At 62.6% G+C, this 27996-nt stretch overlaps 1 protein-coding gene across 5 annotated transcripts; it reads right to left on the bottom strand.

Annotated features, from left to right (window-relative positions):
• Nucleotides 1-168: 168 nt before the first annotated feature.
• FAM120B (family with sequence similarity 120B) lies at nt 169-27996 on the bottom strand. Of its 5 annotated transcripts, none has more exons than XM_037520720.2 (12): nt 27956-27990; nt 26772-26976; nt 18567-19990; nt 17899-18079; nt 16328-16429; nt 14659-14831; nt 14253-14345; nt 11322-11528; nt 10472-10580; nt 9426-9518; nt 7090-7141; nt 169-221 (listed from the first exon to the last, which is right to left on the bottom strand). In XM_037520720.2, exons 3-12 carry the CDS (start codon nt 19719-19721, stop codon nt 209-211), a joined length of 2178 nt encoding a protein of 725 aa, XP_037376617.1. In that variant the 5' UTR covers nt 19722-19990; nt 26772-26976; nt 27956-27990; the 3' UTR covers nt 169-208. The 5 variants fall into 5 exon arrangements, with proteins under 5 accessions (XP_037376617.1, XP_037376618.1, XP_037376619.1 ...); XM_037520721.2 differs by lacking the exon at nt 27956-27990 and adding an exon at nt 23299-23718 and having other exon boundaries at nt 26772-27120; XM_037520722.2 differs by lacking the exon at nt 26772-26976 and having other exon boundaries at nt 27956-27996.

The following is a 27996-nucleotide window of genomic DNA, read 5'->3' as shown; positions in this document are numbered from 1 at the left end:
GAAACACGTGCCCACCACCAGACCACGGGAGAGGAGCCAGTTGGACTTGGTGGCCTCCCCCAGCAGGGCGTGGGCTCTGCGGGTGGAGGCCTGACCTGCACCGTCCATCCTGTGTCTTGACTGCAGAATAAGCAAGACCCATGACTTCACCATCAAGGCCATGTCCTGAAGCGACCCGGTCCAGCAGGAAAGGTAGGCCCCGGCGGGCTCAGCTGGACCACCTGGAACACAAACAGCTGTCAGTCTCCTGCAGCCCCCGGGGCCATGGGCACCCACTCTTCCCACGGCAGCGGTCTTCCCTCCTAAGTGAAGGGCCGGCTGGTCTGGGTGTGGGAAGAAGACTGGGGCCCATAGGGGTGCCCTGGACAGATTGTACCCGTCCACTGCAGGATTCCACCCCCCCCCCCCCGCTACATGAGGCTGTAGCCCTGTCACCTCCCCACTGCTGGAGCCAAAGGCCACATCCGTCGTCGGGTTCACCTCACCTGAGCCGGCCGCAGGGCCCCAGGGGCAGCGCCGGGCTGTGTGGGCTGTCACCACAGCGGCCTGGTGGGGTGGACCCCTTCCCGATGAACTCCACCTGCTTCCCAGTCCTCCCAGCAGCTTCCTGAGGCTGCCCCTCTGAGGGTCTGTGGTGCTGGGGCCCAGAGGCTGCTCTTGGGCACACAGGGACGCTGTCCCTACCCAGCGGATGCTTCCAGGCTGCGGCGAGGGGGCGTGTGGTCTGACCACCAGGCCGTGTCACCATCCACCTCGGGGGTGGAGACAGCCAGCAGCAAACAGGCCCTGCCCAGGGGCACCAGTGCACTAAGCTCCATACCCAGGTCAGTCAGGCCCGGGGTCACCACTCTATGTTCCCCATCCCCTCTCCGGGCATCTGTCCTTCCTGAACCGCCTCCCCACAGCTCCTCTCTAGGGAGAGAGGGGGCATGGTGGCTTCTGGGGAGCCTGACAAGTCAGGAGCAAGAGCCCGGAACTGGAGCTGGGTTGGAGCTGCCTGAGGGCCCAGGCCGTGGCTGCAGGACGGATCTCAGCCTCCTTTGTGACGTGCAGTCCCCCCCTCCCCAGAGCAGGGAAGGCATGTATGGAGAAAATTAAGATCAACGACCAAAAACAAACAGAAAAAGAGACTTGGAGCCAACGGCCTATTAAAGAAAAATGGAAACTGCCGTACAGCGACGCCCTCAGATGAAGGCGAGGTCAGCCAGGAAGCAGAGGGGGTGGGAGTGGGCCCAGAGGCGCCAGCCGCAGACCTCAGGGTCAGGAAATCAGAAGCCTCAGGACGAGGAAGACAAACAGCCGACTAGCCTGGAGCGCCAGGCCCAGCTGTCCAGGCCCCCAGACCGTGATCCCACCAGAGCCCACCCTGCCCCCCAGGAGCCATCCATGGGGCAAGGTTTCCTGACCCTGGAAACGTGCCGGTCTCTCCTTGTCCTCCAGAATGCTGGCTTGGTGGCTGACCGGATTATGGGCTCAAAATTACCTTTTCTACAGAGGAAAGCAAAGAAAGGCCGCGATTGCTGGCGAGAACAGCTGGTGGAGGCCTGAGGTGGGAGGGGCCTGTGCCGTGTCCCTGGGCCGCAGCCTGCGAGCTGGCCAGGGCAGCGAGTGGTAGTGCACCGGGAACGCCCTCTGCTCCTGGCACCACTTGTGAGTTTAGACTGGGCGAGGCGTTGCCCACAGGACCGAGCTAGGTGAGGCCGAGCGGGGCGAGGGCTAGAAGTGCCTAACGGTGGGGCACAGACAAGGACGCTGGGCCAGCCGCGGGAAGCACGGTTGGCTGAGATCTTCCTCTGAGTGTGCTCCCGGGGCAGAGGTGAGGTCAGCGTGGACCGAGGTCTGTGATTTTCCCACGTGAAGGTGAGGGGCTGGGAGCGGCAAAGCAGCCAAGAGCGCTGTGGCATGGCCCAGGGAGGGCAGGTGGGCCAGGCACAGCACAGGCGCTGGCCAGGCAGGAGCGGTGCCTGGTCAGGGGTCACCAAGGCCCGCAGGCAGCAAGCTGCTGTTGGACAGTGGTGTCTGGGACCCGAACTCCAAGGGGCTGAGCTGTTGGTAACAACAAAGCCCACAGGGGAAGGGGAGACCCCGGAGGGAAGTCAAGGAACTGCCGCTGGGGTCGCTGCTAGAGGGTTGTGCCGGGAGGGGTGGGGAGGAAGAGTCAGAGCCCAACATCAGAGAGCCCGAAGGATGAGGCAGTGTCGTCCAAGAATGACCACAGCAGCACTCTGGCCCACGACGCTCCCCTCCCTGAGCAAGCAAGAGAAGGCCGCTGCCTCTCCCGAGCGTGGCAGGCCCCTTTGACCAGGGCAGACGTGACAGGTGACACCCTGACTGCAAGCTGAGGCCACAGAAGCGACGTGGCGCCTGTGTGGTTCTTTAGCTGCCAGTCAGCATGCTGGGGAGGGCCCCATGAGCTCCCCGGGTCAGTGGGGAGGTTCCTGGGGAAAGCGACTAGGCCCTGTTAGCACCCGCGTCAGCACAGAAGCAGGATGAGGAGCCGTCACCACACGGATAAGTGGGGTCTGCAGATAGGAGGGAATGGCACCCACAGGGAGGGGCCTCACTGCTCACGGGGTCCTGGAGGCACAGCACCCAAGGGTGCTTCCCCCCTCCCAGCGCTGGGACGCCAGGAGAAGGGCAATCAGGGACCCCCAGGTTTCTAGATGAAAGATTCCCAGGATGAGGAAGCGAAAAACAAGGAAAAACAGCCATGCCGTCAAAGGGTTAATACCTGCAATTTGTAAATGAGTCCCACAAACCAGTATCAAAAAATCACTCAGGAAAAACTGGGCTGAGGATGAGCTAGTTCATTGCAAGAGATGAAAATGGCCAGTGAGTGAGTGAAAAAGAAGTTTCACTAATATTCAGAGGAGTCAATGAAATTCCCTTTTTGACCACACGCGTCAAAATTGAGACGATGAAAGATGGTACCATCAGAACCAGGTGACCAGTGAACCAGCGGGCAATGGCCAGTGACAGGCCGTTTCAGAGATGGGCAGCGCCCAGCAGGCCCCACCCTTGACCTGGCCAGTGGGTCCTGGCTAACGACAGTGTAGAGAGAACATGTCCACATCTTTGTGTCCCTCTCCAATTATTTTTTCTGATTATTATTTGTCTCAAACAAAACAGAAACATGAAGTCTCTGTAACCTCACCCCCGACTCAAAGCAATACCCAGTCTGCTGTCCGCACTTTCTCACGTGTGTTCGGATCCTTCTGCTTCCTCCGCAAGTTTCACTGAGGTGTGGCTGACAACAAAGCAGCCGCACACATTCGAGGTGACTAGGCCCACATGGGCCTCCGAGCCCTGGTGACCACCCCATCATGGTCACCACCGTGCACATGGTGGGGACGCACCCAGCGCACTGCCCCCGCAGCCTTGACGGACCATGCAGCCACTGCTGTGGCTGCCACTATCACTCCTACCACCTCCAAAACTGTTCCCATCATCACCAGATCCACTCCCCCACCACCGCCCCCATCCACCAGCACAGCTGGCACCAGAGTCACCCAGTCACCCCCGTCTCATCCACGACCAAAGTCATCACCTCCAGGCCTACCTGGAGTTTCCAGAACCACTCTGGCCTCTCCGGCTAGGTGACATATTAAGTCTCTCTACTTAACCAGGCTCCCCACTTCACAGCTGTGGCCATTCACAGTAGGTCTTGCTGAATGACAAGCTTATCTACAGACTCAAGGTCATCAAAGGTCACGAAGCAGAGACTATATATACCGAGCAGAAGCGGTGGGCACGAGCACACTTGTCTGGTTTCTGATCTTAGAGGAAAAGTTTCCAACCATGCCCTGCTGTGCATGATGGCCGCTGTGGTCTCTCCATATGTGGCCTTTATTATGTTGAGGTACATTCCTTCTACACCTGATTTGTTGAGTTTTTACCATAAAAGGATGTTAATTTTTATAACTACATGAAGCGGATATTGACAGAGCAAAAGGCAGAAATAGACAGCGACATATAAGAGCAGTTACATAGAAACAGACAAGGTCATCAATATCGACTTTCAACAACAGACACACAGATCAATAAACATTGGACGTACAGACCTAAGGAACACCCCCGCCCCAGCCCCGCGCACTCTTCTCAAGCAAACACAGAATGTTCCCCAGGCTGGATTACACGTAGGGTACAGGGCAGGTCTTGAATATTTAAGACTGGAATTATATGCAGTATCCTTTCTGATCACCATGATATGAAACTAGAAATAAGCAATGAGAAAAATCGAAAGATTTACAAATCTGTGAAATTAAACGACACATTACTGAACAACCAATGGGCCAAGGGAAGAAAGTCAAAAGGCAAATTAAAGTATCTGAGACAAACAAAAATGGAAATACAACATATTAAAACTTATGGGATGCAACAAAGGCAGGTCTAAAAGGGATGTTTATAGTAAGAAGTGACTAAGAAAAAGGAAGTTCTCAAACAATGTACTTTATACCTCAAGGAACTAGAAGAACATGTTAAGCCCAAAGTTGGCAGAAAGAAGGAACAATAAATATTAGGGTAGAAACAAATGCAATGAAAACTGGAAGACAATTAAAAAGACTTGTTCTTTTTTTAAAATGATAAAATCAACAAAGCTTTAGCTAAATAAACCAAGAAAAAAGGGGACATGAAATAAATAAAAATACAATGAAAGAAAAAAAATTTTTTTAAAGATTTATTTATTTATACAAGAACTGGGGTACAGGTCAGAGGTGCAGGAGGGTGAGAGAATCCACCAGAGACAGAGCGGGGAGCAGAACAGGCAGATGGACCAAGGACACTGCTGAGGGGAGCAGCGGGCGAGGCAGGAGAGGTCTGCCTGCCATGTGGGTTTCTCCCTGGCCGGCTGGGAATCGAACTCTTGCTGCAGAGGCTGCAGACAGCTTCAGAGCGCGGTGCTCAACCCGCTGCACCACCAGGGAGGCCCCACGAAAGAAAAGTTTTAATTGGTACTACAGGAATGCAAAGGATCATTAGTAACTACCATGCACAATTATACACCAATGAATTGGATAACTCAGAAGAAATGGGTGATTTCCTAGAAACATACAATCTACCAAGACTGAGTCATGAAAAAACAGAAAAGCCGAACAGCTTGATCAATGATAAAGGTAACTCAGTAGGCAAGAGCTTCCCAACCAAGAGAAGTGCAGGACCACTTGATGCCACTGATGAATTCTACCAAAACTTCAAAGAATAACACCAATCCCCCCCAAACTCTTCACAACAAAGCAAGACAGAGGAACACTTACGAGCTTCTTTCCAACGCCAGAATTACCCCTCTACCTAAGGCAGAGAAGGTCGCTAGGAGAGAAAAAAAACACGGGCCAATCTCCCCGATAAACACCAGAGCAAAGATGCCACACGTAACAGCAACACAAGCACGTAGCACAAAGCAGGGGCTGCCGTGCCCATTGGTGACACCTGCTCTGCCAGGCGGGCGGCTCAACTCATGCCAGTCAGCAAGTGTCTGCGACTCACGAGGTCTCAGCAGGAGCAGCAGAACCTCCCAGAGACCCAGCACCTTCTCTTCTCTACAGAGGTCACTACGTATCACGCGGTGTTTTCCAGCAGTGAAAAATGTGAAATTCTACTTGCAATATATTAACTTTTAAGCCAATATGTAGAAATTTCTTCAGACTTGATGGCAGCTGTGACTTCCGTGTCAGGGTCACGAAAGTTTCCCCACATTGGATCTTTCAAATGTAATAAAGATGCTCCAACGCAAAGGTTTGTGCCAAGCTTGCTTTCGTGAATATTTTATTGCGAGGTAGAATTTCAACATCATGAAGCAGAAAGTGAGGGAGCTACTGTTTCAGTCTAAGGGATGACAAGTTTATTATGACGTCACACAAGTCAGCATGAGGACAAAGAGGCCCAGACACAGCTGCGGCCTCAGGTCAGCCGACGCGAGGCGGGACAGGATGCCACTACCCAGGCAGGACGTACTCTTAGTGGGGTGGAAAGACCCGTTTCCAAAGCTGGAAGGTAAAGCTGCCGGTGGGAAGACTCACGCGGGAAGGGACCAGACAGGCAAACGCACTCGAGGAGCCTGGCCCTGCTCTGATGCCCCGGCGCAAGTGGCACGGACGACGGTGTCCGTGTCTCCTCGGGGCAGCCTGGATGGGGCTTCATGGGGAGCCGTGGCTGGAGTCTGCACACGTGGGCTGTTGCCCCTGCCTGCTGCCAGCCTCAGGTCAGGGCAGGTCCTGCACTCTGGGGCGCAGGCCTGGGCATTCTGAGGGCGCAGGGGTCTCCAGCCAAGCGTGCGGCCGAGAGAGAACCTGGCAGTCACGCCACCCCAGGATCGAGGCAGTAGTGCCGCTCCACCAAGATGCCTCAGCTATGGGGCCCAGGAATAGCTCAGCGTGATGATGGGCTTCAAAGTTCCATTCTCAGGTTATCTGAAAATTCTTCCATGAAAAAGATTACTGGGAATTTGAATTCCTTTAAAAAGGCTTCTTAAAATCAATGGCTCCTCTGTGGTTGCGGACTAAGAGCACAGCTGCACCCCTTGCTTGTGGCCCGCGGCTGCCCCAGGCCTGGGTCTTCGCCCAGAGCCAGATCTGCGCGCGAGAGCAGCCAGTGGCACAGAAATAGTTGGAAACTTGACTCATTACATTCTGTGGCTAGAAAACGCGTGGGAAGCCACCAGACGTCCCTCTCCTAACGCCTGCCTAGTGGGGGTGTCTGACGGCAGCAGGCAGGACACGGCGAGGCCCACCTCACGCCTGGGACAGGGCAGTGGCGCTGAGGACGGCCGCCGAGGGCCGGGCAACGGAGCCAGGACAGGAGAGCGGGCTTTGGCTGCCCTGAGGACGGAGTCGCCAGGATGGGGCTTCTGCACCCCAAGGCCTCAGCCGCTGCTCTCCCACAGCCATGGTGCTCTGTTGGTCAAGCTCTGCATCTTGTTCTCATCACTTTTTCTGGAGGAAGCAAACTTACCTAAAACAAAGCTACCTTAGGCCTCCTTGGGAGGATATACCATCCGAAGCTTGGTGCTTGGTATGCCAGTTATGCCAAAGACATATTTCACCTCAATTTCTGGTAAACCCAATTTGTTCTCGAGACAATAGGGCGACTCACCCGGACGAGGACGAGTGTCTCCTCCACTGGTCGGGCTCGTAGGGTCTGCCTCCTGCACCAACACACGAAAACCAAACTAAGACGTTCCAACAGGCGAGCCCGTCCTGCCCCAGCATGCGCCGGCTAAGCTGTCCTGGAGGGCAGGTTTTCCTCTCCTCAGCATGGCTCCTGCGCCCCACCACAGCCTAGTCAGGTCCAGCCCAGCCCGCACGTGCCTCCCAACTGCAGGCACAGCCCAGGGCCCTCCCGCCTGAGTACAGCTGCCACCTTTTGGCCTTTTTTGCCCAGAAGGCAGCCTCAACCCCCCGTGTGCCCAGAAGAGGCTGCCCATAGCTCAGGCTGCCTCCCAGGGGCCACAGCGACGGGGGACAGAGACCTGCCTTCCTGTCAGCTGTGGGGCAGCAGGGCCCAGAGGTGCTGAGGTGCCCGCCAGGAGGGCCAGGCCTCCCCTGGCCCACCCCTTAGCAGTAACTGACCAGGCTCCCCATGAGGCTTCCAGCTTTTTCACTCACAAGGAGCCCTGCCCTTCCGGTCCTGGAAAAGGCAACAACTCTAGCCAGAAGACCGCACTGCTACCCCAAGGGTGCCGGTACTGAAAGGGACACTCAGAGCCATGGTGGCAGGCAGAGGTGGCCGTTAGCTGCAGTGATGGGACAAGAAGCAGAAGCCTGACCCTAGCATTGTGCTCCTAAGGGGGCTGCATTTCCCAGAAATGCCCGAGGAGGCCCCACCTGCTGCAGAGGAGCAGGCAAACCACCCCCACCCCGCCCCCAAATTCGGCATTCTGATAGAAATCAGCATTTATTAGTTTGCATTTAATCAGAGATCTCCCACACTGAGCTCTCAGCCCCACCCTCCACTACTTCACTGAGGCCTTCCCCAGTGGGTGGGGACTTCCTTGGGGGGGGGGGGTGCAGCCCCCCCCCAGGCAGTTTCCAGCCTCCAGCTGCAAAGGCATCCTGGTTTTATTATAACAGGTCCGTGGAAGGGGTGGCTCCGGCAGAGGGGAGAGGTAGCAGAGAGCAGGAGGCGCGGCGCGTGGCGCAGAGCCAGCAGGAGCAGCCGCATTGGCCTCTGGGCCCTGGGCCTGCATGGGGGACAAGGGGCCCGGAAAGGACACTTGGCAGAGACAGATGCGGCGAGAGCCCTAGGGGAGGCTGGCAAGGGTGGCCTTTGCCTTGACTGGGGTTTGACTTCGCTCCTTCCCTCCCAGCCCTGCCTGTTCCTGCCCTGTCCGGGGGGTCCCCAGTAGGGGCCTTAGATGGTGGGGCAAGATTTTGGGTTTCAATGTTCTGGTTTGGGCCGACCTGTCTGGCCAGGCATCTGCCCACCAGGGGACAGGTGACCTTGGGAGCTCTGTGGGAAACCATCTGACTCTATTTTTCTCTCCATTGTGCACCCGCTGTATTAAAAGTCATTTTCTGTTAAAGGCTGATGCACAGAACATGTTTGTCTCCACACAGCAAGCGGCAGAGCCCACTAAAGCGGGCAGGTTTTGGAGGTCCCGGGTGCTGTCTCGTCCTGTAACATTATGCTTCTGAGTGGCCACAACATGGTCCCTGGCCTGGTATCCAGGCCAACAAAACCCTGAGTTCCAAGTAGCTCCTGGAGTTCAGGGCTGTCCCAGGGTCACAGGAGGGGGCCCTCTGCCCAGGAGCTCATGCTAGGCAGCTGAGGCGTCCACAGCCCCCCGAGCCAAGGGCCCCCATAGGCCACAGGTCGGAACGGACATCTGGAGCCTTCTGGACAGGCCTCCGTCCTGGAAAGGCCTTGGCCTACAAGCCCGCGCTCTCGTGACTGGAGCTGCTGACACCTGCGTGTGCAGCCTGGGGAGGGGACCACGTGCCACCCCGCACTCACGGCCCCCTACAATCACTCGGGAGCAGCACAGGTCACCTGCAGGGGCCACTCGCAGGGAGGTAAACCCAGAAACATTGGTTTAGTTCATGCAAAAGACCTGCTCGACTTCAGGCGACAACTTGGGGGCTCCTGAAGTCTACATACCTGAAGTCTACATATCTGAAGTCGCCAAAGTAAAAAGTAAGTTTAGGCCCTTTGAAAGCATCCATTTTGGGTCTCAAACCCCTAAGGAACGTGGCTCACTGGTGTGAGGCGCCGTGGGTTAGCAAGCCCCACAGGCTTGGCGCCCCCAGAGCTGCTACCAGGAGCCCCTGCCTGAGGGCCGGGGACTGGGCAGACGAAGGGGCAGACGGCAGCGCCCAGGGGCTGCCCACTCCTGCCTCCTCCCGCGGCGGCTCGTGCAGGCTCCTGCTTCGCCCCACACGCCATCTCTGAGCATGCCCGGGGGCGCCGCTGCGGCACGGCCACCGCCTCACCTGGCCCCTGGTCTCTCCAGTGCTGTCCTGGGCTGGACCGGCTGTGCCCGGAGCTCGTGCGGTGGGAACTGGACCCCTGTCGTGCCCACCGCCCTGTGGGGACACGGGTCAGGACGTCAGCAGGCCTCTAGAGCTGGCCCCGATGGCGCGTTGAGGGTGCAGCGGGCGGCCCCGCCCCCTTCTCCATCACAGGACCCGTGGAGCTCGCGTGTTTCTGGGCCAGGACCCAGGGCAGGCGGGGAACGGGCCCTGCCTCCTTGCTGCCCGGGACTGCGCCGGGCGAGGACGGGGAGGGCGGCAGGAGCATCTGCCTGGCAGCCGGTGCCCCCACCCCAGTTGGCCAGCAGGATGTCCTGGCCCCGCGGAGCCCACAGACCAGTGGGCAAGACTCCCTGGCGCCACCGGCCAGGTCCAAGACCCCCTCCTGGAGGCCCTGCCCGGCACTTCCACCGTCTGCCTCTGCCAGGATTTAACACCAGAGGGTTGTGGCACATTTAAAGGGGATTTTAAAAACAGCCTGACGTTCCGGCTGGCAGGACTGAACAAAGCTGGGACACCAGCAGCTGGCCACTGTCCACACAGGCCCACGGCCCTGGGTGATCCTGGCGGGGTGGCGCCGCTTGTGGGGAGGGGGGAGGAGGGGGCGGGGAAGTGGGTGAGGAGGGTGGGGGAGGGGGAGGAGATGGGGGTGGCGTGAGGAGGTGGGGGTGGGGGGGGAGGTGGGGGTTGGGAGCCTGCTCGCTGCTCAGAGCAGGGCGCTCGGTGAGGTCCAGCAAGTGCCCGGCGGGCAGAGGGCAGAGACGGCGGAGCCACAGCCGCCAACACCTGCTCCTCTAGCTAACAGCGGGAAAGGGTCCTTGTGCCTTTTAAATTATTTTCTTTATATTGTAATAAACCAAAATGCTATCAAGTGGGCCAGCAAGGCCAGGCCATGGGCTGCAGGGGCCAGTGTGGGATGCAGCCCTGAAGCCACCTGGAAAGAGTCTTGAGGGACGGGGACCCACCCAGGCCTCTCCCCCTCAGGCCCCACCCCAGGCCGCGCCCACCTGTGTGGTGTGCCCGCCAGCGCTGCCCGCTCACGATGCGCCGGTTTTCCTTGGCGCAGGCCTTGCACACGGCGGACTTCAGAGCGTGGAACTGGGTGAGCCGAGCCCTCTGTGGGCAGAGCCGAGCGTCAGAGCCGCGCCCCCGCCTTGCCCAGCAGCGCCCAGCCTCCCCACCATGCTGCTGAAAAGGGCCTCCCGGCCAGGTCTCCTGGCCCTGGGTGCTGACCACACGGCCCGCGGGCGGCACCAGCTCCTGGCTGGGCTCCCACTGTGGGCTCCGCACCCGCCCTGTCCCCACAGGGCCGGTCATGCCGCAGCAGTCAAGACCTTCTACCAGGGGAAAAGGCCACGCTCACCCCTGTCCTTCCTGTGGTGCTCCCACCTCAGGGCGCTGCACACAGGGGAAAGCCTCACGTGTCCTCCTCATGGGGCAGCAGGCCCTACCCTGAACACCGGCCACGCCTGCCAGGATGGGCCAGAGTAGGTAGCTGGCAGGAGGGTCCACACCTGGGGCTGGCCTTGATCCAAGGAGGGGGCAGAGGCTGGGGTGCCCTCCCCGGTCAGCCTACCCCTCGGGGTCTGGACCCGGTGGGTGCCGGCAGGCCCTGTGGCCTATGGTCCCAAGTCCCACCCACCGCGTCGGAGCTGCGCGGCCTGGCCCAGGAGCCCCGTCACCTGGAAGGGACGGGTTTGTGTCCACCCGGCCAGGGCTCATGCCCTCACAGGAGGCCCCTGGGACAGGGCCTCTGCAGGCAGCATGGCTGACCTGTGACCTCCAGCCGAGGCCAAGACCCCGCCGCACTTGCCCCTGAGCCAGACTGACTGTTTCTGGACGAGGCCGGGGACTCACGTTCTGCTCCACCAGCTCCTCCGCCGTGTAGCCCTTTTCCAACTGCAGGTACTTCTGGTGGAAAAGCTTCCCGTCGAACAGGTGCCAGGGCATGAAGTGGCCCGTCCTCCAGGGGGAGCCGCAGGCACTGTTGACCAGCACCAGCGTGGTGAGGCCGCGCATCAGCAGGGCGCCCAGCTGCACTGCCCTGGAGTCCACGTGGTCCAGCTGTGGAGACAAGCGGGCGCGTGGGCACATATGCGGCGGGGGCCCTCCCTACCACCCTGCCACCCCTCCACGCTGCAGAACAGAAAGGGGCCTGAGACTGGCCAGGGTCCTCGAGCGTCCTGCAGAGGCCACACGCCCTCTCCGGAGTGCGCCCTCTGGCTTCGCGTTTCCCGCTCAGGGGCAGAGGCCGTCTCAGGGCCAGGGTCTGCAAACAGAGGCGCTTGCACCCGAACAGCTTCTGCTGCTGCAGTCTCCTGGGCAGCCCCGGCCCCTTTGCACGGGGACAGACACCCAGCACGGGCCTGCCTGCCTGAGGACACCTTGGCCGCACCAAGCCACACACTGTGGCTCCATGCGCTCCTCGCAGCGCCATGGCCATGGGGGCTACCACACAGGCCTCCCCGCTGCGCCCCACCTGCCCCAGCCTGGCACCAGCGTATCCTCCTCATCTCCACAGCATGGCCATTTTGGGAATAAAGTCAGTCACAAAATAAACAAGATCACAAAGACAGGACTCAGCGGCGCCCCTGCACCCCGTCCCAGCTGCGGGGGACAGCGAGCCCGTCCTCGCCGTCTGGTCCTCGTGGACAGCACTGAAGCTTCCCCCGCGACAGCCGGGCCATCCCCGCCTTTGCTGTCACAAACACAGTGACAGCCACACCCCCAGCCAGGGAGGCTGGCGACCCACCTTCCACGTGGCTATCGCCGCTCCTGACTCCGTCACCAAGAGCGAAGCCTGGGAGCAGCTGTCACTTGCGTGGCCCGGTGGCTGGTGCGGCTGGGACGCCCCCTCCTGCAGCTACTCCTGTGAGGCCCTGCCCCCCGCACCTAGGTCCTCCCAGCCTGCACCTTGTTAATGGATCGGCCTTGAACTCCATGAAGTCCAGCTCATCCACTTCTTTCAATTATGGATCATGCTTTTGTGCGGTCTCAGAATTCTTGGCGGGTCCCAGATCCCAAGGCTACATCCAGTCCAGTACTCTCTGCACTAACGTCCACGCAGGTGCGCGGTGAAGGTCGGGGTCCTCTCTGTCTGCAGCGCTCCACTGCCCCAGCACCAAGAGCCGGAGGCGGCATGCGCACGGGGCTCTTGGCCCGGCCGTCCTCGCCGTCTGCTGCCTTCTCCTCCCCACACACTCCGGGGGCCTATCTCGTCCACAAAGGCCTCGTGGACCCGTGGGACGCCGCACCCTCTTCCCGGGGCTCCCGGCAGCGAGCCTGCGCTCTCCGCCCACCGGCCTCACTGCTCCTCCCGCCAGCACGCTGCCGTTCTTGGCCGACATGCTGGGCCCACGCCTGGGGTTTGTCTACATGGCAGCTGATGCTATTCCTCTCGGCATCTCTGTTAGCGGAAGTGAAGCCATTTTGCGTGTCGGCCTCTTAGCCCCCGACAGTGACGAGCTCTGGCAGCTCTGGGGTCATCCCCGACTTGCTCTGTAAGGAGTCAGTTCTGCTTCTGGCTCGTGACCTGCCGGCCTCTGTCCTGCCTTCCCGCCTGGCCAGGCCCACGCTGCGGCCAAAGGGCTGTGAGCGCCCCAGAGCGGGGTGGCTGGCCACGGCCGTGAGGGGTCAGCTGTGGGTCCTCAGAGACATCCCAGCAACCTGAGTGAGGCCGTGACAAGCATTCTCACCACGCGTGAGCAGGCGCTGAATCTTGTCAAGTGCTAAGCCGGCCGCTGTCCTCCCCAAAGCGGCCTCTTCTCTGAGGCTCGTTTGCCTTGAAAGCCCTGATGCCAGCAGCCCTTCCGCCCTCCGCACCAGAGGGCGACTGGGCGGCCATGAGGGGCGGGGCTTCGCCGCTTGGGACCAGGTGCTGAGGGGCGGGCGAGGTGGCCAGCATGGGGACATGGGTCAGCGCCCTCACCAGCACCCCATGGGACATGGCCGGCCCTTAACTGGTTTCACCCCCGCAGCCTGAGCCTGCCCCTTGAGCACACAGACTGGGACGGAGGGGCCGCCCGTGCGGCAGAGTCCTCAGCTCATCCACCGGGACAAACCCACCAACAAACATGGCTGTCGTCTGGAGCAGGAGCCAGGGGCCTGGCTGTGGAGCCAGGACAGTGAGCGTGGGGCTTCCTGCCAGGCACGGCGCGTCTGCACAGGAGCAGGGGCCGCAGACCAGCCTCTCGTGGTCAGCGCTCAGCGGGGACAGCTCAGGTCATGCATCCACTTGGGGGTGCCCAGTCACTAGGGGCACCGGCGGGCCCATGCTCGGGAACTTCTAAGCAACGCGACCCCACGCTGGCCCGATGCAGGTCCCGCCACCACCCGGGGAACTGTGTCACAGCCATGGGGGGGTCCAACCTGGGAACACGCTGGACAGTGCTGGCCCGAGGCCCTCACGGGCGCCACTTGGAGCTGCAGCATCAGGCCCCCGTGGTCAAGCTCAAGGACCCCCGGCCCTCCCTGGTGTCCATGGCCATCCCGGGGTCGACACCTGGCGCCTCGGCCCTCCTTGCCTCGTCTCATGCAGCCGCCCACTCCTCCTCGGGCCGCCTGGGCACCACCCCCGCCTTGGGCAAACACAGAGCTCCACCCTCCAGCCCTGCCCCCAGCCCACCACTGCTGCATGGGTGCCCATGTCCAAGCAGAACCACCCAGCCGGGGCCCCCTGGAGCTTGCAGGATCCGGGGCTGCTGTCTGAGGGAGAGCCACCACTGCACACACGTTGGCCCCTGGACATGGGCCCTGCCCCAACGAGCCCGCAGCCACGCTGCTGCCTACCTCTAGGTCCGCGAGCTGTGCTGTAGACCACCCTGGCAGGCACAGTGCCTGGGCCAGGAAGGCGTGCAGGTCCTCCAGGGTCAGCGTGTCCACCTGTGGGAGGCAGAGGCCAGTGTGAGCCCCATGACAGGTGCCCAAAGGCCCTGCGCTCACGCAGCAGACAAGGGTGGGGCGCAGGGGTCTGGCCAGCCCCTGGGCCCCCAGGTAGCTGCCCAGGCCAGCAGACAGGGGTGTGGATGCCTGTGCCTGGCAGCATCAGCCCAGCTGGGCACAGGCCGCAGTGCTGGGTGCCTCATGCCACGAGGGGGCGGCCAGGCCCACCTACCGAGCAGGCGCCTCTGGGGCTCCAACAGCCCCTGCCATGGGCCCAAGTCGGCTCCACCCAGGCCCCCACTGGCCAGCTCACCTGCACAAACAGGTAGATCAGGAGGCAGCACAGGGCCTGCAAGGGGCCTTCCAGCGCCTGCAGCTCCTCGCGGGCGGATGACAGGTCGAAGCAGGCCAGCAGGGCATCCAGGCGCTGGGCCTGCACTTCGGGCTCCTGGCTCAGCCACAGCAGCTTCAGATCCGGTGCCCCCCCTAGTCAGAAAGGGGTGTCCATTTGTCGCTGCCCGTGGGCAGCGCGCCGGCGCTAGAGGGGCGGGAAGCAGTGCGGGCAGGTATCTGCAGGCAGCACCGCGGGCCACAGCCAGTACTCTCCGGGGCAGGGGTGGGGGCGGCGTTTCTGCAGCCTGAGCACAGGAAGCAGGGGTACCAGGGGCTTCCAGAGCATCTCCACGTGCTCCGGGGGCAGGCAGTGGCCCAGACGGCACTCGGTCACCGGCCCGCAACCCGTCCTCGTGCCCGGTCAACACTCAGGCTCTGCCAGGCGCTTTCCCAGAGGGGAGGACCAAGTGCGTGTCACACCCACGCACCAGGCGCAGCAGGGGCCGCAGACACCGGGCTGGGCGTGGGGTCTCCCCAGCCTTCCTGCCCACAGGTGGAGCAGAGGGGATGCCTCCCAGGTTGTACGAGAGGCTGAGCCGTGGCGTCTGGTCACCGGCACCGTGTCCCGGGCTGTGTCCGCCGTGCCAGCGGGTCACTGTGGGCTCACGCAGATGGATGAGCCCCGAGCCCGCATGGACTCACCAGCCTCAACGTTGCCCCAGCCCCAGCCCCCATGACCTTGGTGCTTCCTCGGGCCCTTCCACCTGCCCGCCACGGCCCAGGACCCGCCCCCTATGCGGCCCCACAGCGCTGGTTCTCCCTGCCGTCCATCCCCACCCAGCCCCACGCCCCACGCCCTGGTCACCCCGAGGCTGCCCGACTCCCGCAGCCCCGCACAAGGCACCGTGGACAATCACCGACGCACGCCACGAGCGTCCCCAGCTTGTTACGACAAGGACAGGCTGCTGCCTGCTGAGACAGGACCCCCAGCAGAGAGCCCACCATCCTTCGTCCCGAGGGGATGAGCCGCGTCACCTGCTCTGCTGCCGCTTAGCCCGAGACCCCTCACAGGACGCGGCTGTGCAGGGGTGCGTGCCGGGCAGGGGACAGCCGGCCAGGCCCAGAGCGAGTGCTCGGTCACAGGGACGCACACGGGGCGCTGTGGGTGGTGCGCAACGGCGGAGGCCCTGGGCGGCCTCACAGGAGGCTCTGGGCGCCGTAGCCGGCTGGCCCAGGGGTGCCGCTGAGGGCGGGGCTCCCGTCCCCACGGAGGGCTTTTGCCTTTCTACTCCCTGGGGGACTCTCGCTTCCCCCTTCCCGATACTGAGGTAACCCTGTCCTTTCGCCTGCCCCGTGTCTCCCCCCCTGCTGGAAACTCCCCGACTTCCTGTCTTGTCTCCACGCAGAAACTCACAGAAGTTCCCGTGCCCCTCCTTGCCCAGACCCTGCCCTCACCTCTAGCAAAACGAAGACTCACTGCCCAGTCACAGCCGCAGCCCACCCTCCTCCCGGCCCGAGCGCGCGCCTCAGCCCTGGGCGGTCCCTTCAGCAGGACCAGACGCCCCGGCCCGGGCTGGGCCGCGTGGAGGAAATGACCAAGACGACCCCACAGCCAAGGACCAGATGCCACCGAGCCACGGCCGCCATACCTGGGAGGTTCACCTGCAGGGGCCTGACGAGGTCCGGCTGCTTCAGCGGGTTGCCTGCGTACACGAACCACTCCTTGACCGTGGGGCAGGCGCCGGAGCCATCTGAGGAGGACAGTGGGGCTGGGGCGAGGCCGGGGTGCGGCACCACCACCCCAGCCCTGCCCATGGGGCCCCAAGGCGGACAGCACAGTGAGTGTGTCCAGGCCAGTCGCTAAGGGGGCCTCGGCCACTCAACGCTGCCCCCAGCCTGGGGTTCCTGATCTCGTTGAAATGAACCTGCGCCCCGGAGTGGGGCTGCCGGGGAGGTGAGGAGCAGTCCCGCGGCGCAGCCCCGTGGGCCCCCTGTCCAGAAAGCACTGGGGGACACTGAGACTCTGGGGCTTCTGTGTGTTGGGTCCTTTGCTGTCGCGGGAAACTCAGCCTTAGCTTCCTCCTTCAGGACCAGGGCCAGGGAGGCCGTGGCTGGAAGGATGGTCTGGGCGACCACTGCCTGCAGATGCAGCCCATGGAGGCGCTGCTCTCCCACCCGAGCCCGTGCAAGGCATGAGGACGAACAACCTCGCCGGGCTGCCCAGGGGCTGCCGGTCCCTGAGCTCCTGACCGTTCTTTTTGAGCTCCAAAGGCTCCCCCTGCACGAGCTCTGAAAGCAGCACAACACTCGCACAGTGAGGCCCGCCTTAGTTTACCCTCCGGAACGTCAAGAACCGCAGCAGGAGCTGAGCCTGCAGCTTGCAGGGAGAAAGGCTGACCACCTGCGTGCTGCCTGCCCAGCGCGCAGAGATGCAGACTTGCTCCCTCCGGCCTTGCTCTCTCCACCCCGTGTGGTCCCAACGGAAACCGGGCAGTCCCGTTGGCTGGCCTGTCCCCCCAGGGCCTCCTCCCATGCGCCTCCTGGGAAGACGGGGCACTGCCTGCAGCAACTGCCCGCCTAGGATACCTCCCAAGACGCCTGCGCTGTTTTCTCTGCTGTCCTGGGGTGGGCCCCGGGGGATGCATGCATTGGGGCAGGACACGATGGTGCTGGGCCCCGGGGTACTCTACAGGCCACTCAGCTTGTTTTAAATGCATGCCGACACCCCATGGGCCGGGTCAGCACCCAAGCCCACAGCAGCCTGCTCACTGGCTCCCGTGGCGGCCAGGCAGGCCAGAGTGCTGGCAAGTGCGGGCACCGCTGGCCGGCACCACGGAGCCCTCCGCCACGCTCCAGTCCGCCCTTCCTGAGAGGGGTCCAGGACTGGCTCTCGTGACACTGGTGTCAAAGGGCCTCCAGCCTCTGGCCTCGGCCACACAGGCGCCTTTCCCTCTGGCCGGTGCTGCTGCGCCACTGGGACAAGCTGAGGAGACAGACCCCACGACGCAGACGCCGAGGGAGAATCCAGGTTGCTTTTACAGAAACTTACTCGACTTAATGAGGCTAGTTCAAGAAAATTGCATCTGAGGGAAAACAACACTGCCTTGCAGCAGCGAAGGGCCCCAGGAGCGAGGTCCCGTCTGGGGCCTCTCACGGCCACGGCCGGGGCCGGGGACGCCGCACACGCAGCTGAGTCACCCGAAGCCCGCCCTGCTCTCACCCGCGCCGGCGCCCAGCAGGAGCGCGTAGACGCGCTGGCGCACAGGCCGGAACACGAAGGCCTGGCTGGGCAGGGCCTGGTCCAGAGCGTCCTCCAAGGTGTTGCTGCACTCGATCTCCCCGCGGCTCAGGATGTTGTACACCAGGTAGCTCTCACCCCGCACGTGCTGCTCTCGGGCCACCTGTCAGGTGCAGACAACGGTGCGCCCCCAACGCAGCCCGCGGGGTTGGGGTCCACTCAAGCACCCAAGCTGCGGGAGCCCCAGGCCCCATCCCTGCCCCGTCCCCCCAATGCCCGGGCCTCCCCCACCCACCCCGCCCCTCCCCCTCCCCCACTCAGTGGCCACCATGTCTACCCACCAGCAAGCCCCAGCTGCAGCCACGCAGCCCCCTTCTGCGCCTCGGGGCACAGGCCCAGTGACCACCCTGGTCAGCACCCTGAGGACAACCGCAGACCCTCCCGCCCACGCTGGGCTCGAGGCTCTGGCCTGGGTCATGGAACACAAAGAAAGGCTCTATGCCGGCCAGCAGCAGCGCACATGGCAGGAAGGCACAGCGGCAACATCGAGCCCAGACCGCAACCCCCCGCTTGGAGACCCCCTCCCCACAGACGTGTCAGCGTGCAGCCGCGACCCCCAAATGCTGGGCTGGCGAGTCCCCCGGACGTACCTTTAGAATGTCGGGGTCCGAGACCATGGCTGCCGGCTGCTGGGCCGCGTGCTCCGCGTCCTGGGGCTCCTCTTGTGCGGCCTGAGCTTCCAGCTCGGACGGGGGTGCTGCCCCCACAGGCGAGGGCGGTGCGGGCCCAGGGTCTGCACACACGGGGGCTCCCTGCGGGTCCACGGTGGCGGTGGGGGTGGTGGGGACGGCGGGTGCTTGGAGGAACCACGGGGACTGCTGTCCTGGCAGGAGGTAGGATGCCACCCCCTTGTAGAAGAGCTCCGCGTGCGCCCCCAGCGGCAGCAGCTCCTCCAGCCGCTTCTCGCCTTGCTGCGCGTGCAGGACCCTGGCTATGTGGTCGGCCACGGCCAGGATGGTGCTGCCCCGCTTGTCGGGGCCCTCCCGGGCGGCTGTGTAGGCCGACAAGCACTTGTAGCGGAAGCTCTCGAACAGGCCCTCGGGGACCACGTCGTTGCCCAGCAGGCAGGCCAGCAGGGGCAGGTCTGCCGGGCGCAGGCGCAGGGCCCCACACAGCTGGGCCCTGCAGAGCATGAGCGTCTCCAGGCGCTCCAGGCGCAGCCCGCCGACGGAGAGGTAGGGGCAGGTGTCGTAGATCAGGTAGTCGGTGTCCTCCCCCAGGACGCCCAGGCAGCCGTCCCGCAGGCCGTAGGCGGCTGCTTCGTAGTCGGCCTCCCGCAGGGAGCACAGGGTCTCCTGGCCCAGGCTCTGCAGGGCGAAGCGCGTGAACACGGCCAGCCCCGAGGGGATGAAGAACATGTTCCTGCCGGGCTGCTCCCTGCGGGACTTGATGTGCTGGAAGATCCTGGCAATCTCCCTGTTGTTCTTGAGCCTCCGCTTCACCCACTCCTCCCTCTTGCCCGGCTCCACCATGCCGTCGAAGAAGAACACCAGCTTGATGCCCACGGCCGTGAAAGCCTTAACGAAGTCCCGCAGGGCAGAGAAGTACTCTCGCCACTGACCGCCGCAGACCCAGGACTCGGGCGTGTACCAGTACCTGAGGCAGCACATGGCGTCCACCACGATGGTGGGCGTGCAGCCGGGGTGCCTGCTGCGGTGCTGCTCGGCCAGCTCCCTCAGGTTCACGACCATGCACACTTGGGGGCAGCTGCTGCTGATGAAGCCCTGCAATCCTCGGACGCCCATCACGGCTCTGGGAGGGCCTGGGGAGGAGAGTGAGCAAGCGGCCACACGTCGTCGCCGTCACAGCCGGCACGGACGCACCGGCGCTCTGTCCTCGAGCAGTCTCATCCCCCTGGGGCTGGCCCGGGGCCCCGCAGCCAGAAGCAGCACAGTCGAAGCCACCTGAGCTGAACTTCCAGGACACAGTGATGTCACGACCCTGGAGGACGTGGGCTATGAGCACGCCAAAGACTTCCAGTCACGTGTGAGGTTTTCAAAGAAGTATTTCCCGTCTAGAAGTCAAACGGAAGTTATTTTTAATACCCCAAGAGAAATCAATACTAGTAACTGGATGTTTCTCAAAACAACGTCACTGAATAGAGGAAGTTGGCCCAAAAGTGCACGCGGCTGCACAGACGTGAACACGAGGCCGGGGCTGGGCGGCCTGTGGCGGGGTCGGGAGGCGCACACCTGCTGTGCTGGACGCGCCCTCCAGCCCACACCCCTCAGAGAGTCAGGAAACACCCTGAGATTTACTCTTTAGACGCAACATCTGAGGTGGTGAATGGCTGACTTTGAACAGAAAATTTCCCACCCTCAATGTTCAAAACCGCACAAGGTGCGACACAAAGAGCCGCTGATTCAAACCCCAGAGGGTGGCCCAGAAGTGGGCCATGAATAAATTGTGTGCATGAATAAATCCTTTTTTTAAAAAAGATTTATTTATTTTTATACAAGAACTAGGGTACAGGTCAGAGGTGCGGGAGGGTGAGAGGATTCACCAGAGACAGAGTGGGGAACAGAACAGGCAGATTTAACGAAATGCACTGCTGAGGGGAGCAGCGGGTGAGGCAGGAGAGGTCTGCTGTGCCATGTGGGATTCTTGCTGGCCGGCTGGGATCGAACCCGCCCTGCAGAGGCTGCGGACAGTTTCACAGTGCGGCGCTCAACCGCCTGCACCACCAGAGAGGCCCATGAATAACTCTTAAAAAAAAAAAAAAAAAAAAAAAGGGCGGGAAACTGTCAGCTGCGCCTCGAGATGGAGGGCACCTCTTGGGGCCACCTCTGAAGAAAACACCGCATTCGGGCCCCACAGGAGAGCCTGGAGTTAACTGCCCAGCTGCCAGGGCTGACAAAGACGCGCGGGCCCAGCGGATGGAGAACAGACTGCACTGAAATCTGGGCGAGCCCTGTTCATCAGCGGGCAGCACGGGCCCCATGGTCCTCAGCCCAGCTCCATAGTGCTCCTCCCAGCACAGCCCCCAGTCGCTGTCTGCTCCACGGCCGGGCAGGGTGGGCCACACAGCTCCACCGTCCATGTGCCACAGGCCAGTCCGTGCCCTCTGACTCCCTTCTGCATGGCATGGCCCTCACCAGGCTGCGTGCAGGGTGCGAGGGCCCAGAGAGCATGGAGTGCTGGGGATCTCCAGGGTTAGTGGCGGACTTGCTCAAGGTGCTCAAGCCTTCCCCCATGCACACTGGCACACGTGCCTGTGCGCACACACATGCATGCACCTGTACACACACACGGTGATGCCTACCCTTGCGCTTGTGCACACACACGCACACAGCTGTAGGGACAGTGGACAGAGGACCAGTGTGGCCACTGAGCAGCGGCCGCATGGGGGCTGCCATCCTGCCCCGAGGAAAAGGAATTTTTGCTGCAAGCCTTTTACTAAAACTGCAACTGCAGACTCGGCCTCCCAGACGGCGTCCTCTGCCTCCCCACGAGTAACACTCGGCCACCACTGTGCTCTGCTCGGGGCTTCGCCTGTCTCACCGCAGCAACAGCGGCTCATTTCTTGCCGAGACACGGGTGGCTTCTCCACACGGCCATTTCTCGCCTTCTGAACCACAGATCCCCTGGGGGCATCTGGCAGCCACGCTCTCCTGTGGCGTCTGGGGGCGGCAGAGACCTGGGCTCTGGGCCCAGCAGGGAGTCCAAGGGTACAGGTGCGGGGCCGGACCTGTTTCCCTCCTCCTCACTGCGCCTGCACTTCCCACTGTGAGGAGCACACTCTGAAGCCTCTCACTTTCCAAAGGAAATGGCCCGTGATCACAGACACACGTTAGGGTCGCTGGCTCCACCTGCCTGTCGCGTGGCTGCTGCTGCTTACAGAGCCGCACTGGGCAGGCTGTGGGGGGGCGGGGGCGGGGGTGCTGGTGCTAGTGTGGGCGCCAGGCACCAGCACTGAGGTCAGGAGTGAAGGCAGCAGAGGTGGGTGGGGGGAGGTCAGGAGCTGATGCTGCAGACACCAGACACCCTGGCACAGCAGGAGCATGGAGCGGCCGGCCAGGAGGGCTCTGTGCCCGCAGGCCCTGCCAGACTCCAGTGACGCTGCGGGCGAGGCGGCGCTCCCTCCCGGCCCCACGGCGACGGCCCGGCCTGTCTTGGCAGACGCCTCCCCACAGCCAGGGCGCCTCCAGTCTCACTGGGCAGTCAGGGCTGGGTCGTGGCACACCCAGCCCCCAGGTCAAAGAGCAGCTCCCAGAGCAGAGGGGACCTGCCCAGCCAGCGCGGATTGCTGGGCAGTCAGGAAGGCACTGGCCAGACACGTCTGGGGCCAGACTTGGCTAAAACAAGCTTTTTGAGTCAGAGGCAAAGCTGTGTTCGTCCTACAGACATGGAGCGCCACTGTGGGCTGCTCTTCACCAAACAGTGACCACCTGTCCCCACGGGAAAACGGCTACGACTGACCCGTGACGCCCGCGCAGACATGAGCCAGCAACCGAGCCTGGGGCACAGCCGCCAGGATGACGCCTCCTGGGTCACCTGCTCACGGGTGGAGCCAGCACGTCCAGGCCCCGGCCAGCTCCCGGCTCGGAGCGCCATCTCCTCTCCTCCCCGCGGCCCCTAGAATGGAGACACGGCGCTCCAAAAGTGAGGTAAGAGCAGGGACGGGAAGCCCCAGGGTAGCAGCCGGTCCAGCCGGCAGGGCTCCAGGACGGCCCATGAAGCGCCAGGGTGGGAAACGGTGGTGCTGAGACAGGCTGGTCTTGAGGACGCAGGCGCCTCCCCGGGCCCTGGACATGCTCCTTGACCAAACTGGCCAGACACCCCTGAGCCTGCTTCTCGACCAGGCCTGGCCTCCGGCCTCTGCATTCGCTCCTGCTGGGCCAGCTTTAAGGAGACCCCCACTAGGGTCTCCCTCCAGCCAGCCAGAGCCCCACCCACCTCAGGCTCAGGCCCCGCTGTCCTCACACGCCCCGTGGACCTGAGCCCCTTCCAGGCGGCAGGCCGGCGCCCACAGCTGTCTGGAGCAGAGCCCCGCTCACTGTTTCAACAAGTGTCAGGTGGTTTTCTCTTTAAAACCACCGCCTCAAAGACGTTTATTCAAATGAGAGCAAAAAGCCAGCTGCGACGATGCTGAAAGAGCCGGGGACAGATGAGCCGTCCAGTCTCAGGCTGCCTGGACAACCTCCACCACCAGAGCCTGTGAGACAGGCTCGGGACTGGCCAGGCACGCGGCAGCTGGGGGTGCCCCAGGGACACCGCAGCAGCGCCACGACAGGAGGAGGGTCTAGAACAGAGCAGCACTGCGTCCCTCCGTTGTCCGGGCTGTGCCTTTCTAACCCGCAAAGCGAGGTTCCACAGGCTTACCTCGTGGATCGTCGTGACCCAACTTTATTATAACTTATTCATCAAGCATTTCACTGCCTGGTTTAGTAAAATCTGCCCAGCCGGACGAAAGCCTTGAAGAAAGGGCATGACGGGCTGCGGGAGCCAGGCAGCGGGGCCAGTCCAGTCCTGGGCTCTCGACCGCGGAGCGCGGGTCCCTGGGCATGTGGGGGGCAGCAAAGGGCGGGGGACACAGGTTGGCTCCGCCTCCAGGAGCTGAGGGGTAGATGGAAGCTGGCGTCAGAGGGCGGCAGAATCGTGTTCGGAGCCCCAAGAGCCAAGAGCGGACGCGCTGGCGGGGGCCTACCGCGCTCCACCAACAACACGCCGGCCAGCGCAGGGGTGCGGCAACCTGGGCGAGGCCCCTCCTGTCCCAGCTGTGACCGGGGACACAGGGCAGAGCTGGAAGGCAGGAAGAGACAATGAGCTGGGCGACCTCCGGCTGGAGTGTGTCCCTGGGGCGCCCACCGACACTGGCGGGGAGACGGGTCCCAGAGTCAGGACTCCTGACTGGCTCTGCTTGGCCACCTGCCCGCAGCTGCCCCCAGGGCTGGGCAGCCTGGTCTCCCGGTCCAGGAGCGCAGGTCCCCATCTGGGAGGACAAGCTCATGGCCAACCACAGATGCAGGGTGCAGCCAGGAGCAGGCGAGTGGTCGCGGAGGAGGGGGCGGGGCAGGTGCTGGCGGTGGGGTCGCATCTGAGAAACATCACTGTACAAAGGTGGTCAAGTTGGGGCCTCCCTGGCGGCGCAAGGGGTTAAGCACCACACTATGAAGCAAACCGCTTCTGCAGCACGAGTTCAAGCCCCAGCCAGGGAGAAACCCACACAGCACAGCAGACCCCTCCTGTCTCCCGCTGCTCCCCTCAGCAGTGGATTTCAGTCCGTCTGCCTGTTCTGTTCCCCACTGTCTCTGGTGAGTCCTCTCACCCCCCGCACCTCTGGTCCGTACCCCTGCTCTTGTAGCACAAATAAATAAATCTCTAAAAAAAAAACAACACAAAGGTGGCCAAAAGGTGAGATTAAAAAATTCAAAAAATTAAAGATATATAAAAAACCCAAAATTTTTAAGTACCTCAAAATTTAAAACAGCCATAAAAGAGCCATTAAGTCTTAGGTGATTCTATTCTACGGTTTTATAAACTAGCTTTAAACATTAGCAACGTAACTGTAAAATAATTCTCTTCTGATTCAAAAGCGGCTGTGTTGGGCCTCCCCAGTGGCGCAGCGGGTTGAGCGCCACGCTGTGAAGCTGTCTGCAGCCTCTGCAGTGCTGGTTCGATCCTGGCCGGCCAGGGAGCTACCCCTGACAGGGGGACAGGACGTCCTGAGCAAACTCCATACAGGCTTTGTAGACGCCACCCCCACGACGCTGGGAACCACAAACCCATGATCACCAAAGGGAAGTTGCCAGGACCTGAGTGCGGAGTTAAGCAACGAGGCTCTCAGTTTGAGTATTTAACTGGCCAAATGGCCGGGGGGTCGCTGGCTTGGCCATGAGGCGTGCTAGGTTTTCGCCAGGCTGGCGGGTCATTGGGATTCCAGGTCAGCGGGACGGGTAGGACGCTCGCGTTGACGAACATATCTCCTTTTTCTCCCTGAGTTATTCCTTTCCCCAGTTCCCCTTCCCTTGTAAATAAACCTTTCATCAACCTTTTGTGTGTGTCTGCAGTTTAGCATTCGTAAGTCCCCTTGAAGCGCGTGGGTGAGGACCCACGGTCAGGCAACCCCATTTTATATCGGGGTTTGCCCTGTAACACCCCCATGGCGCAGACCTCTCCTGTCTCCCCGCTGTTCCCCTCAGCAGTGTATTTCAGTCAATCTGCCTGTTGTTCCCCACTCTGTCGCCGGTGAATCCTCTCACCCCCCACACTTCCTGCCTGTACCCCAGTTCTCGTGGCAAACAAATCTTAAAAAAAAGCGGCCGTGTTCTTTGCAGAAAACCTTCCCCGTGTTTTTAAAACCCAGGATCACGCCCTCTCTCGCATCCCCCGTGCTGAGCACCCTGCCAGGCGGTCGTCAGGCCCTGAGTTCGTGGGGGCGCCCCCAGCGCGCCTCTGACCAGCTCCAGAGCGGCTCAGGAAACTGCTGAGTCGCGGCAAGGGTGCCCCGTCCCTCTGGGGCTCCCCAACAATGGCACAGCCCAGCCTCCTCCTCAGCCTGCACTGCAGCCCCACGGCCACTGCAGGCCGGAGGAAGGGCCATGCTCCCAGGGCTGCCGGCGGGAGCCCCAGCCAGCCAAGGTCCAGCCGGGCAGCGCAGCCCACGAGAGGGAAGGGAAGCAGTGCAGCAGCCTCAAGTCCGAGGCGTCTTTGTTATTAAGTGGATATTTCTAAGGTGCTTAAATTGCCCATGCTCTTAAGTATCTTAGCCTGCAGCTTCATTTCATTCATTTTAAAGATTTACTTTATTTATGCATACAAGAGCTGGGGTGCAGGCCAGAGGTGTGCGGGTGAGAGGACTCCCCAGAGACAGAGCAGGGAGCAGAACAGGCGGATCCACCGAAGTACACTGCTAAGGGGAGCAGCAGGGAGACAGGAGAGGTCTCCTGTGCCATGTGGGGTAGCTCCCTGGCCGGGGATTGAATTCGTGCTGCAGAGGCTGTGAGTAGCTTCACAGGCTGCATCTTAACCCCTGCGCCCCCAGGGAGGCCCTGCAACTTTATTTTAAATGTGCTCTTCAAACAAGGGAATAGCAAGGCCCTGTGCTGCCACAAGAGCAAGGAGGGGCGGCTGCTGCAGCCAGGCCAGATGAGAAAGATGCCGCCGCCCAGCGTCCCTTGGGGATGAGCCCTAACACTGGAAGGGTGCGGAGTCCAATTCACTGCAAAGACAGGCTTGGCGCCGCGTCCCCCAGCAATTCCTGTGCGAAAGGCCCCATGCAGGCAGCTGTGGACACAGCAGCAAACACAGTCCCCTAAAGGACCCAGACCCTGAGGAAGGAGTGGGTCGGTCAGGGCAGAAAGGGGTTGCAGACAGGACAAAGGGCATCCACACTTGGCCTTCCCCTATACCCCCCAGTCCACGGCTCACTCCAATTTGGTTCTCTCTGTGGACAGCCCAGGAGGCAGGGAGAGCTCCTGCAGGTGCACCAGCCCGCTGAGGCCCACAGGCGAGGCCTGACGGGAGGCGGCACTGGCATCCCCCAGCCCCGCAGCCCAGGTCCCTTCTCGAGGCCCCTCCCCCACAGGCGGCCGCTTGTCAGCGCTGAGACCTGCCTCATCACTGCAGAGCCAGGGCCCATGCTGAACCCTGACGCTCTCCTTCGAGGCCCGTCCACCGCAGGGGCCCAACAAAAGCATCAGGACAGAAGCAGCGACCCAGAACTCCGGACCCCCACGGCTCTGAGAGGCCCTGTTCAGGTTGGTGAAGCCCAAAGTGAGGGTCCTGGCCACTGGAGGCAGGAGCAGGGAGGCCTGGCACACAGAAGGCCACCAGGGAGAGCTGGGGCAGGGCACCTGTTCACAAGGGACCTCCTCCCTCAGGTCTAGCGAGGAGCCAAGGGCCGGCACAGGCGGGAGGCCCCAAAGCTGGGCAGGAAGGCTGAGACAGGAGACCCCACCAGGGACGGGGCAGTGGCTGTCCCTGCCTTGATGAGCCAGACATGGGGTGCGCCTGGACGGTTCCTCAAAACACGCAGCGAGAGTTTCTATCACGTTGCCACTAAAAAAGCAGAGAAACACTGTATTTTAGAAACACCGTCATTCTGAATGGGATCTCTTGGTGCTTAATGAGCAAAAAGCAAAGGTGAAGTGTCCAGAAACCTGCTCCTTGAAGAGCCCCGGCCCCGCCCCGGCTGGCAGCGACCCCTCTGTAACACCCCCGAGCTCCCCGGGAACCGGGGTGAGCCCCCGCGGCTGCAGCACTGCCGGGAACGCGGGTGGCGCGACGGCCCCTTTCGGAGACCGCGGGTGTGCGGGCAACGCAGGGACGCGGGGCGCTGGGGGGGCAGGGCCAGGGAGGGGGGCGGGCGGGCCGACGCCTCCTCTCTGGCTGGTGTTTACTGGCGGGTCCTCGGGGGCAGGCGCCGCGGTCAGGAGCCACCTGAGCGCCCGCAGCGCCCTGAGAAGCCCCGTGTCTGCGCCCGGGACGCCCCCGACAGAGCCCGCGCGGAGACAGGCGCCGGGGCGCGCCGCGGCCCACAGGCGCCGGAAGAACAGCGGGCCGGGCTCCCTCGTGGGGCGGCGGCGGGCCGCGGCCTCTGCAGCGCGGGCTCGGCCCGGCGGGGAGCTACCCCCACGGCGCGGCAGACCTCCCGGCCCCCGCCGCCCCTCGCAGCGCCCGCGCCGCCCCGCGCGCCTGGGGAGCCCCCGCGCCCGCGGCCGGAGGCCGCAAACCCGCAGCAGACCCCGCCGGCCCCGCCTCGAGCTGGGGGCGCCGGCACCTCCGACGCCACGTCCGGGCCCGGCGCGCCCGCGGGGCCGCCCCGCGCAGGCCCCCCCGGCGGGCCCCGGGCCCTTCGTGCCCGCGGAGCCGCCCGTCGCGGAGCGGCCGCCCCACAGCGCGGCGGGGACGCCGCGGGGCGCGGGGGGGCGTCGGCCCCGAGGGGCCCCCGCGCGCGGCCCCGCCCCGCCGCCCCCGCCGCCCCGCCCCCCCGCGCCGGCCCCCCGGCCCCGGCCCCGGCCCCGCCGACGCGCCCTACCTAGACGGCCCTGCCCGCCGCGCGCCGCCGCCGGGCCCGCT

The sequence above is a fragment of the Talpa occidentalis genome, unplaced genomic scaffold (assembly GCF_014898055.3).
Source record: "Talpa occidentalis isolate TD23 unplaced genomic scaffold, MPIMG_talOcc4v2.1 talOcc4.2, whole genome shotgun sequence".
In the NCBI taxonomy this organism is placed as follows: Eukaryota; Metazoa; Chordata; class Mammalia; order Eulipotyphla; family Talpidae; genus Talpa; species Talpa occidentalis.
Note: the sequence above shows the minus strand (reverse complement) of the source record. Positions and strands in the feature narration are given on the sequence as shown.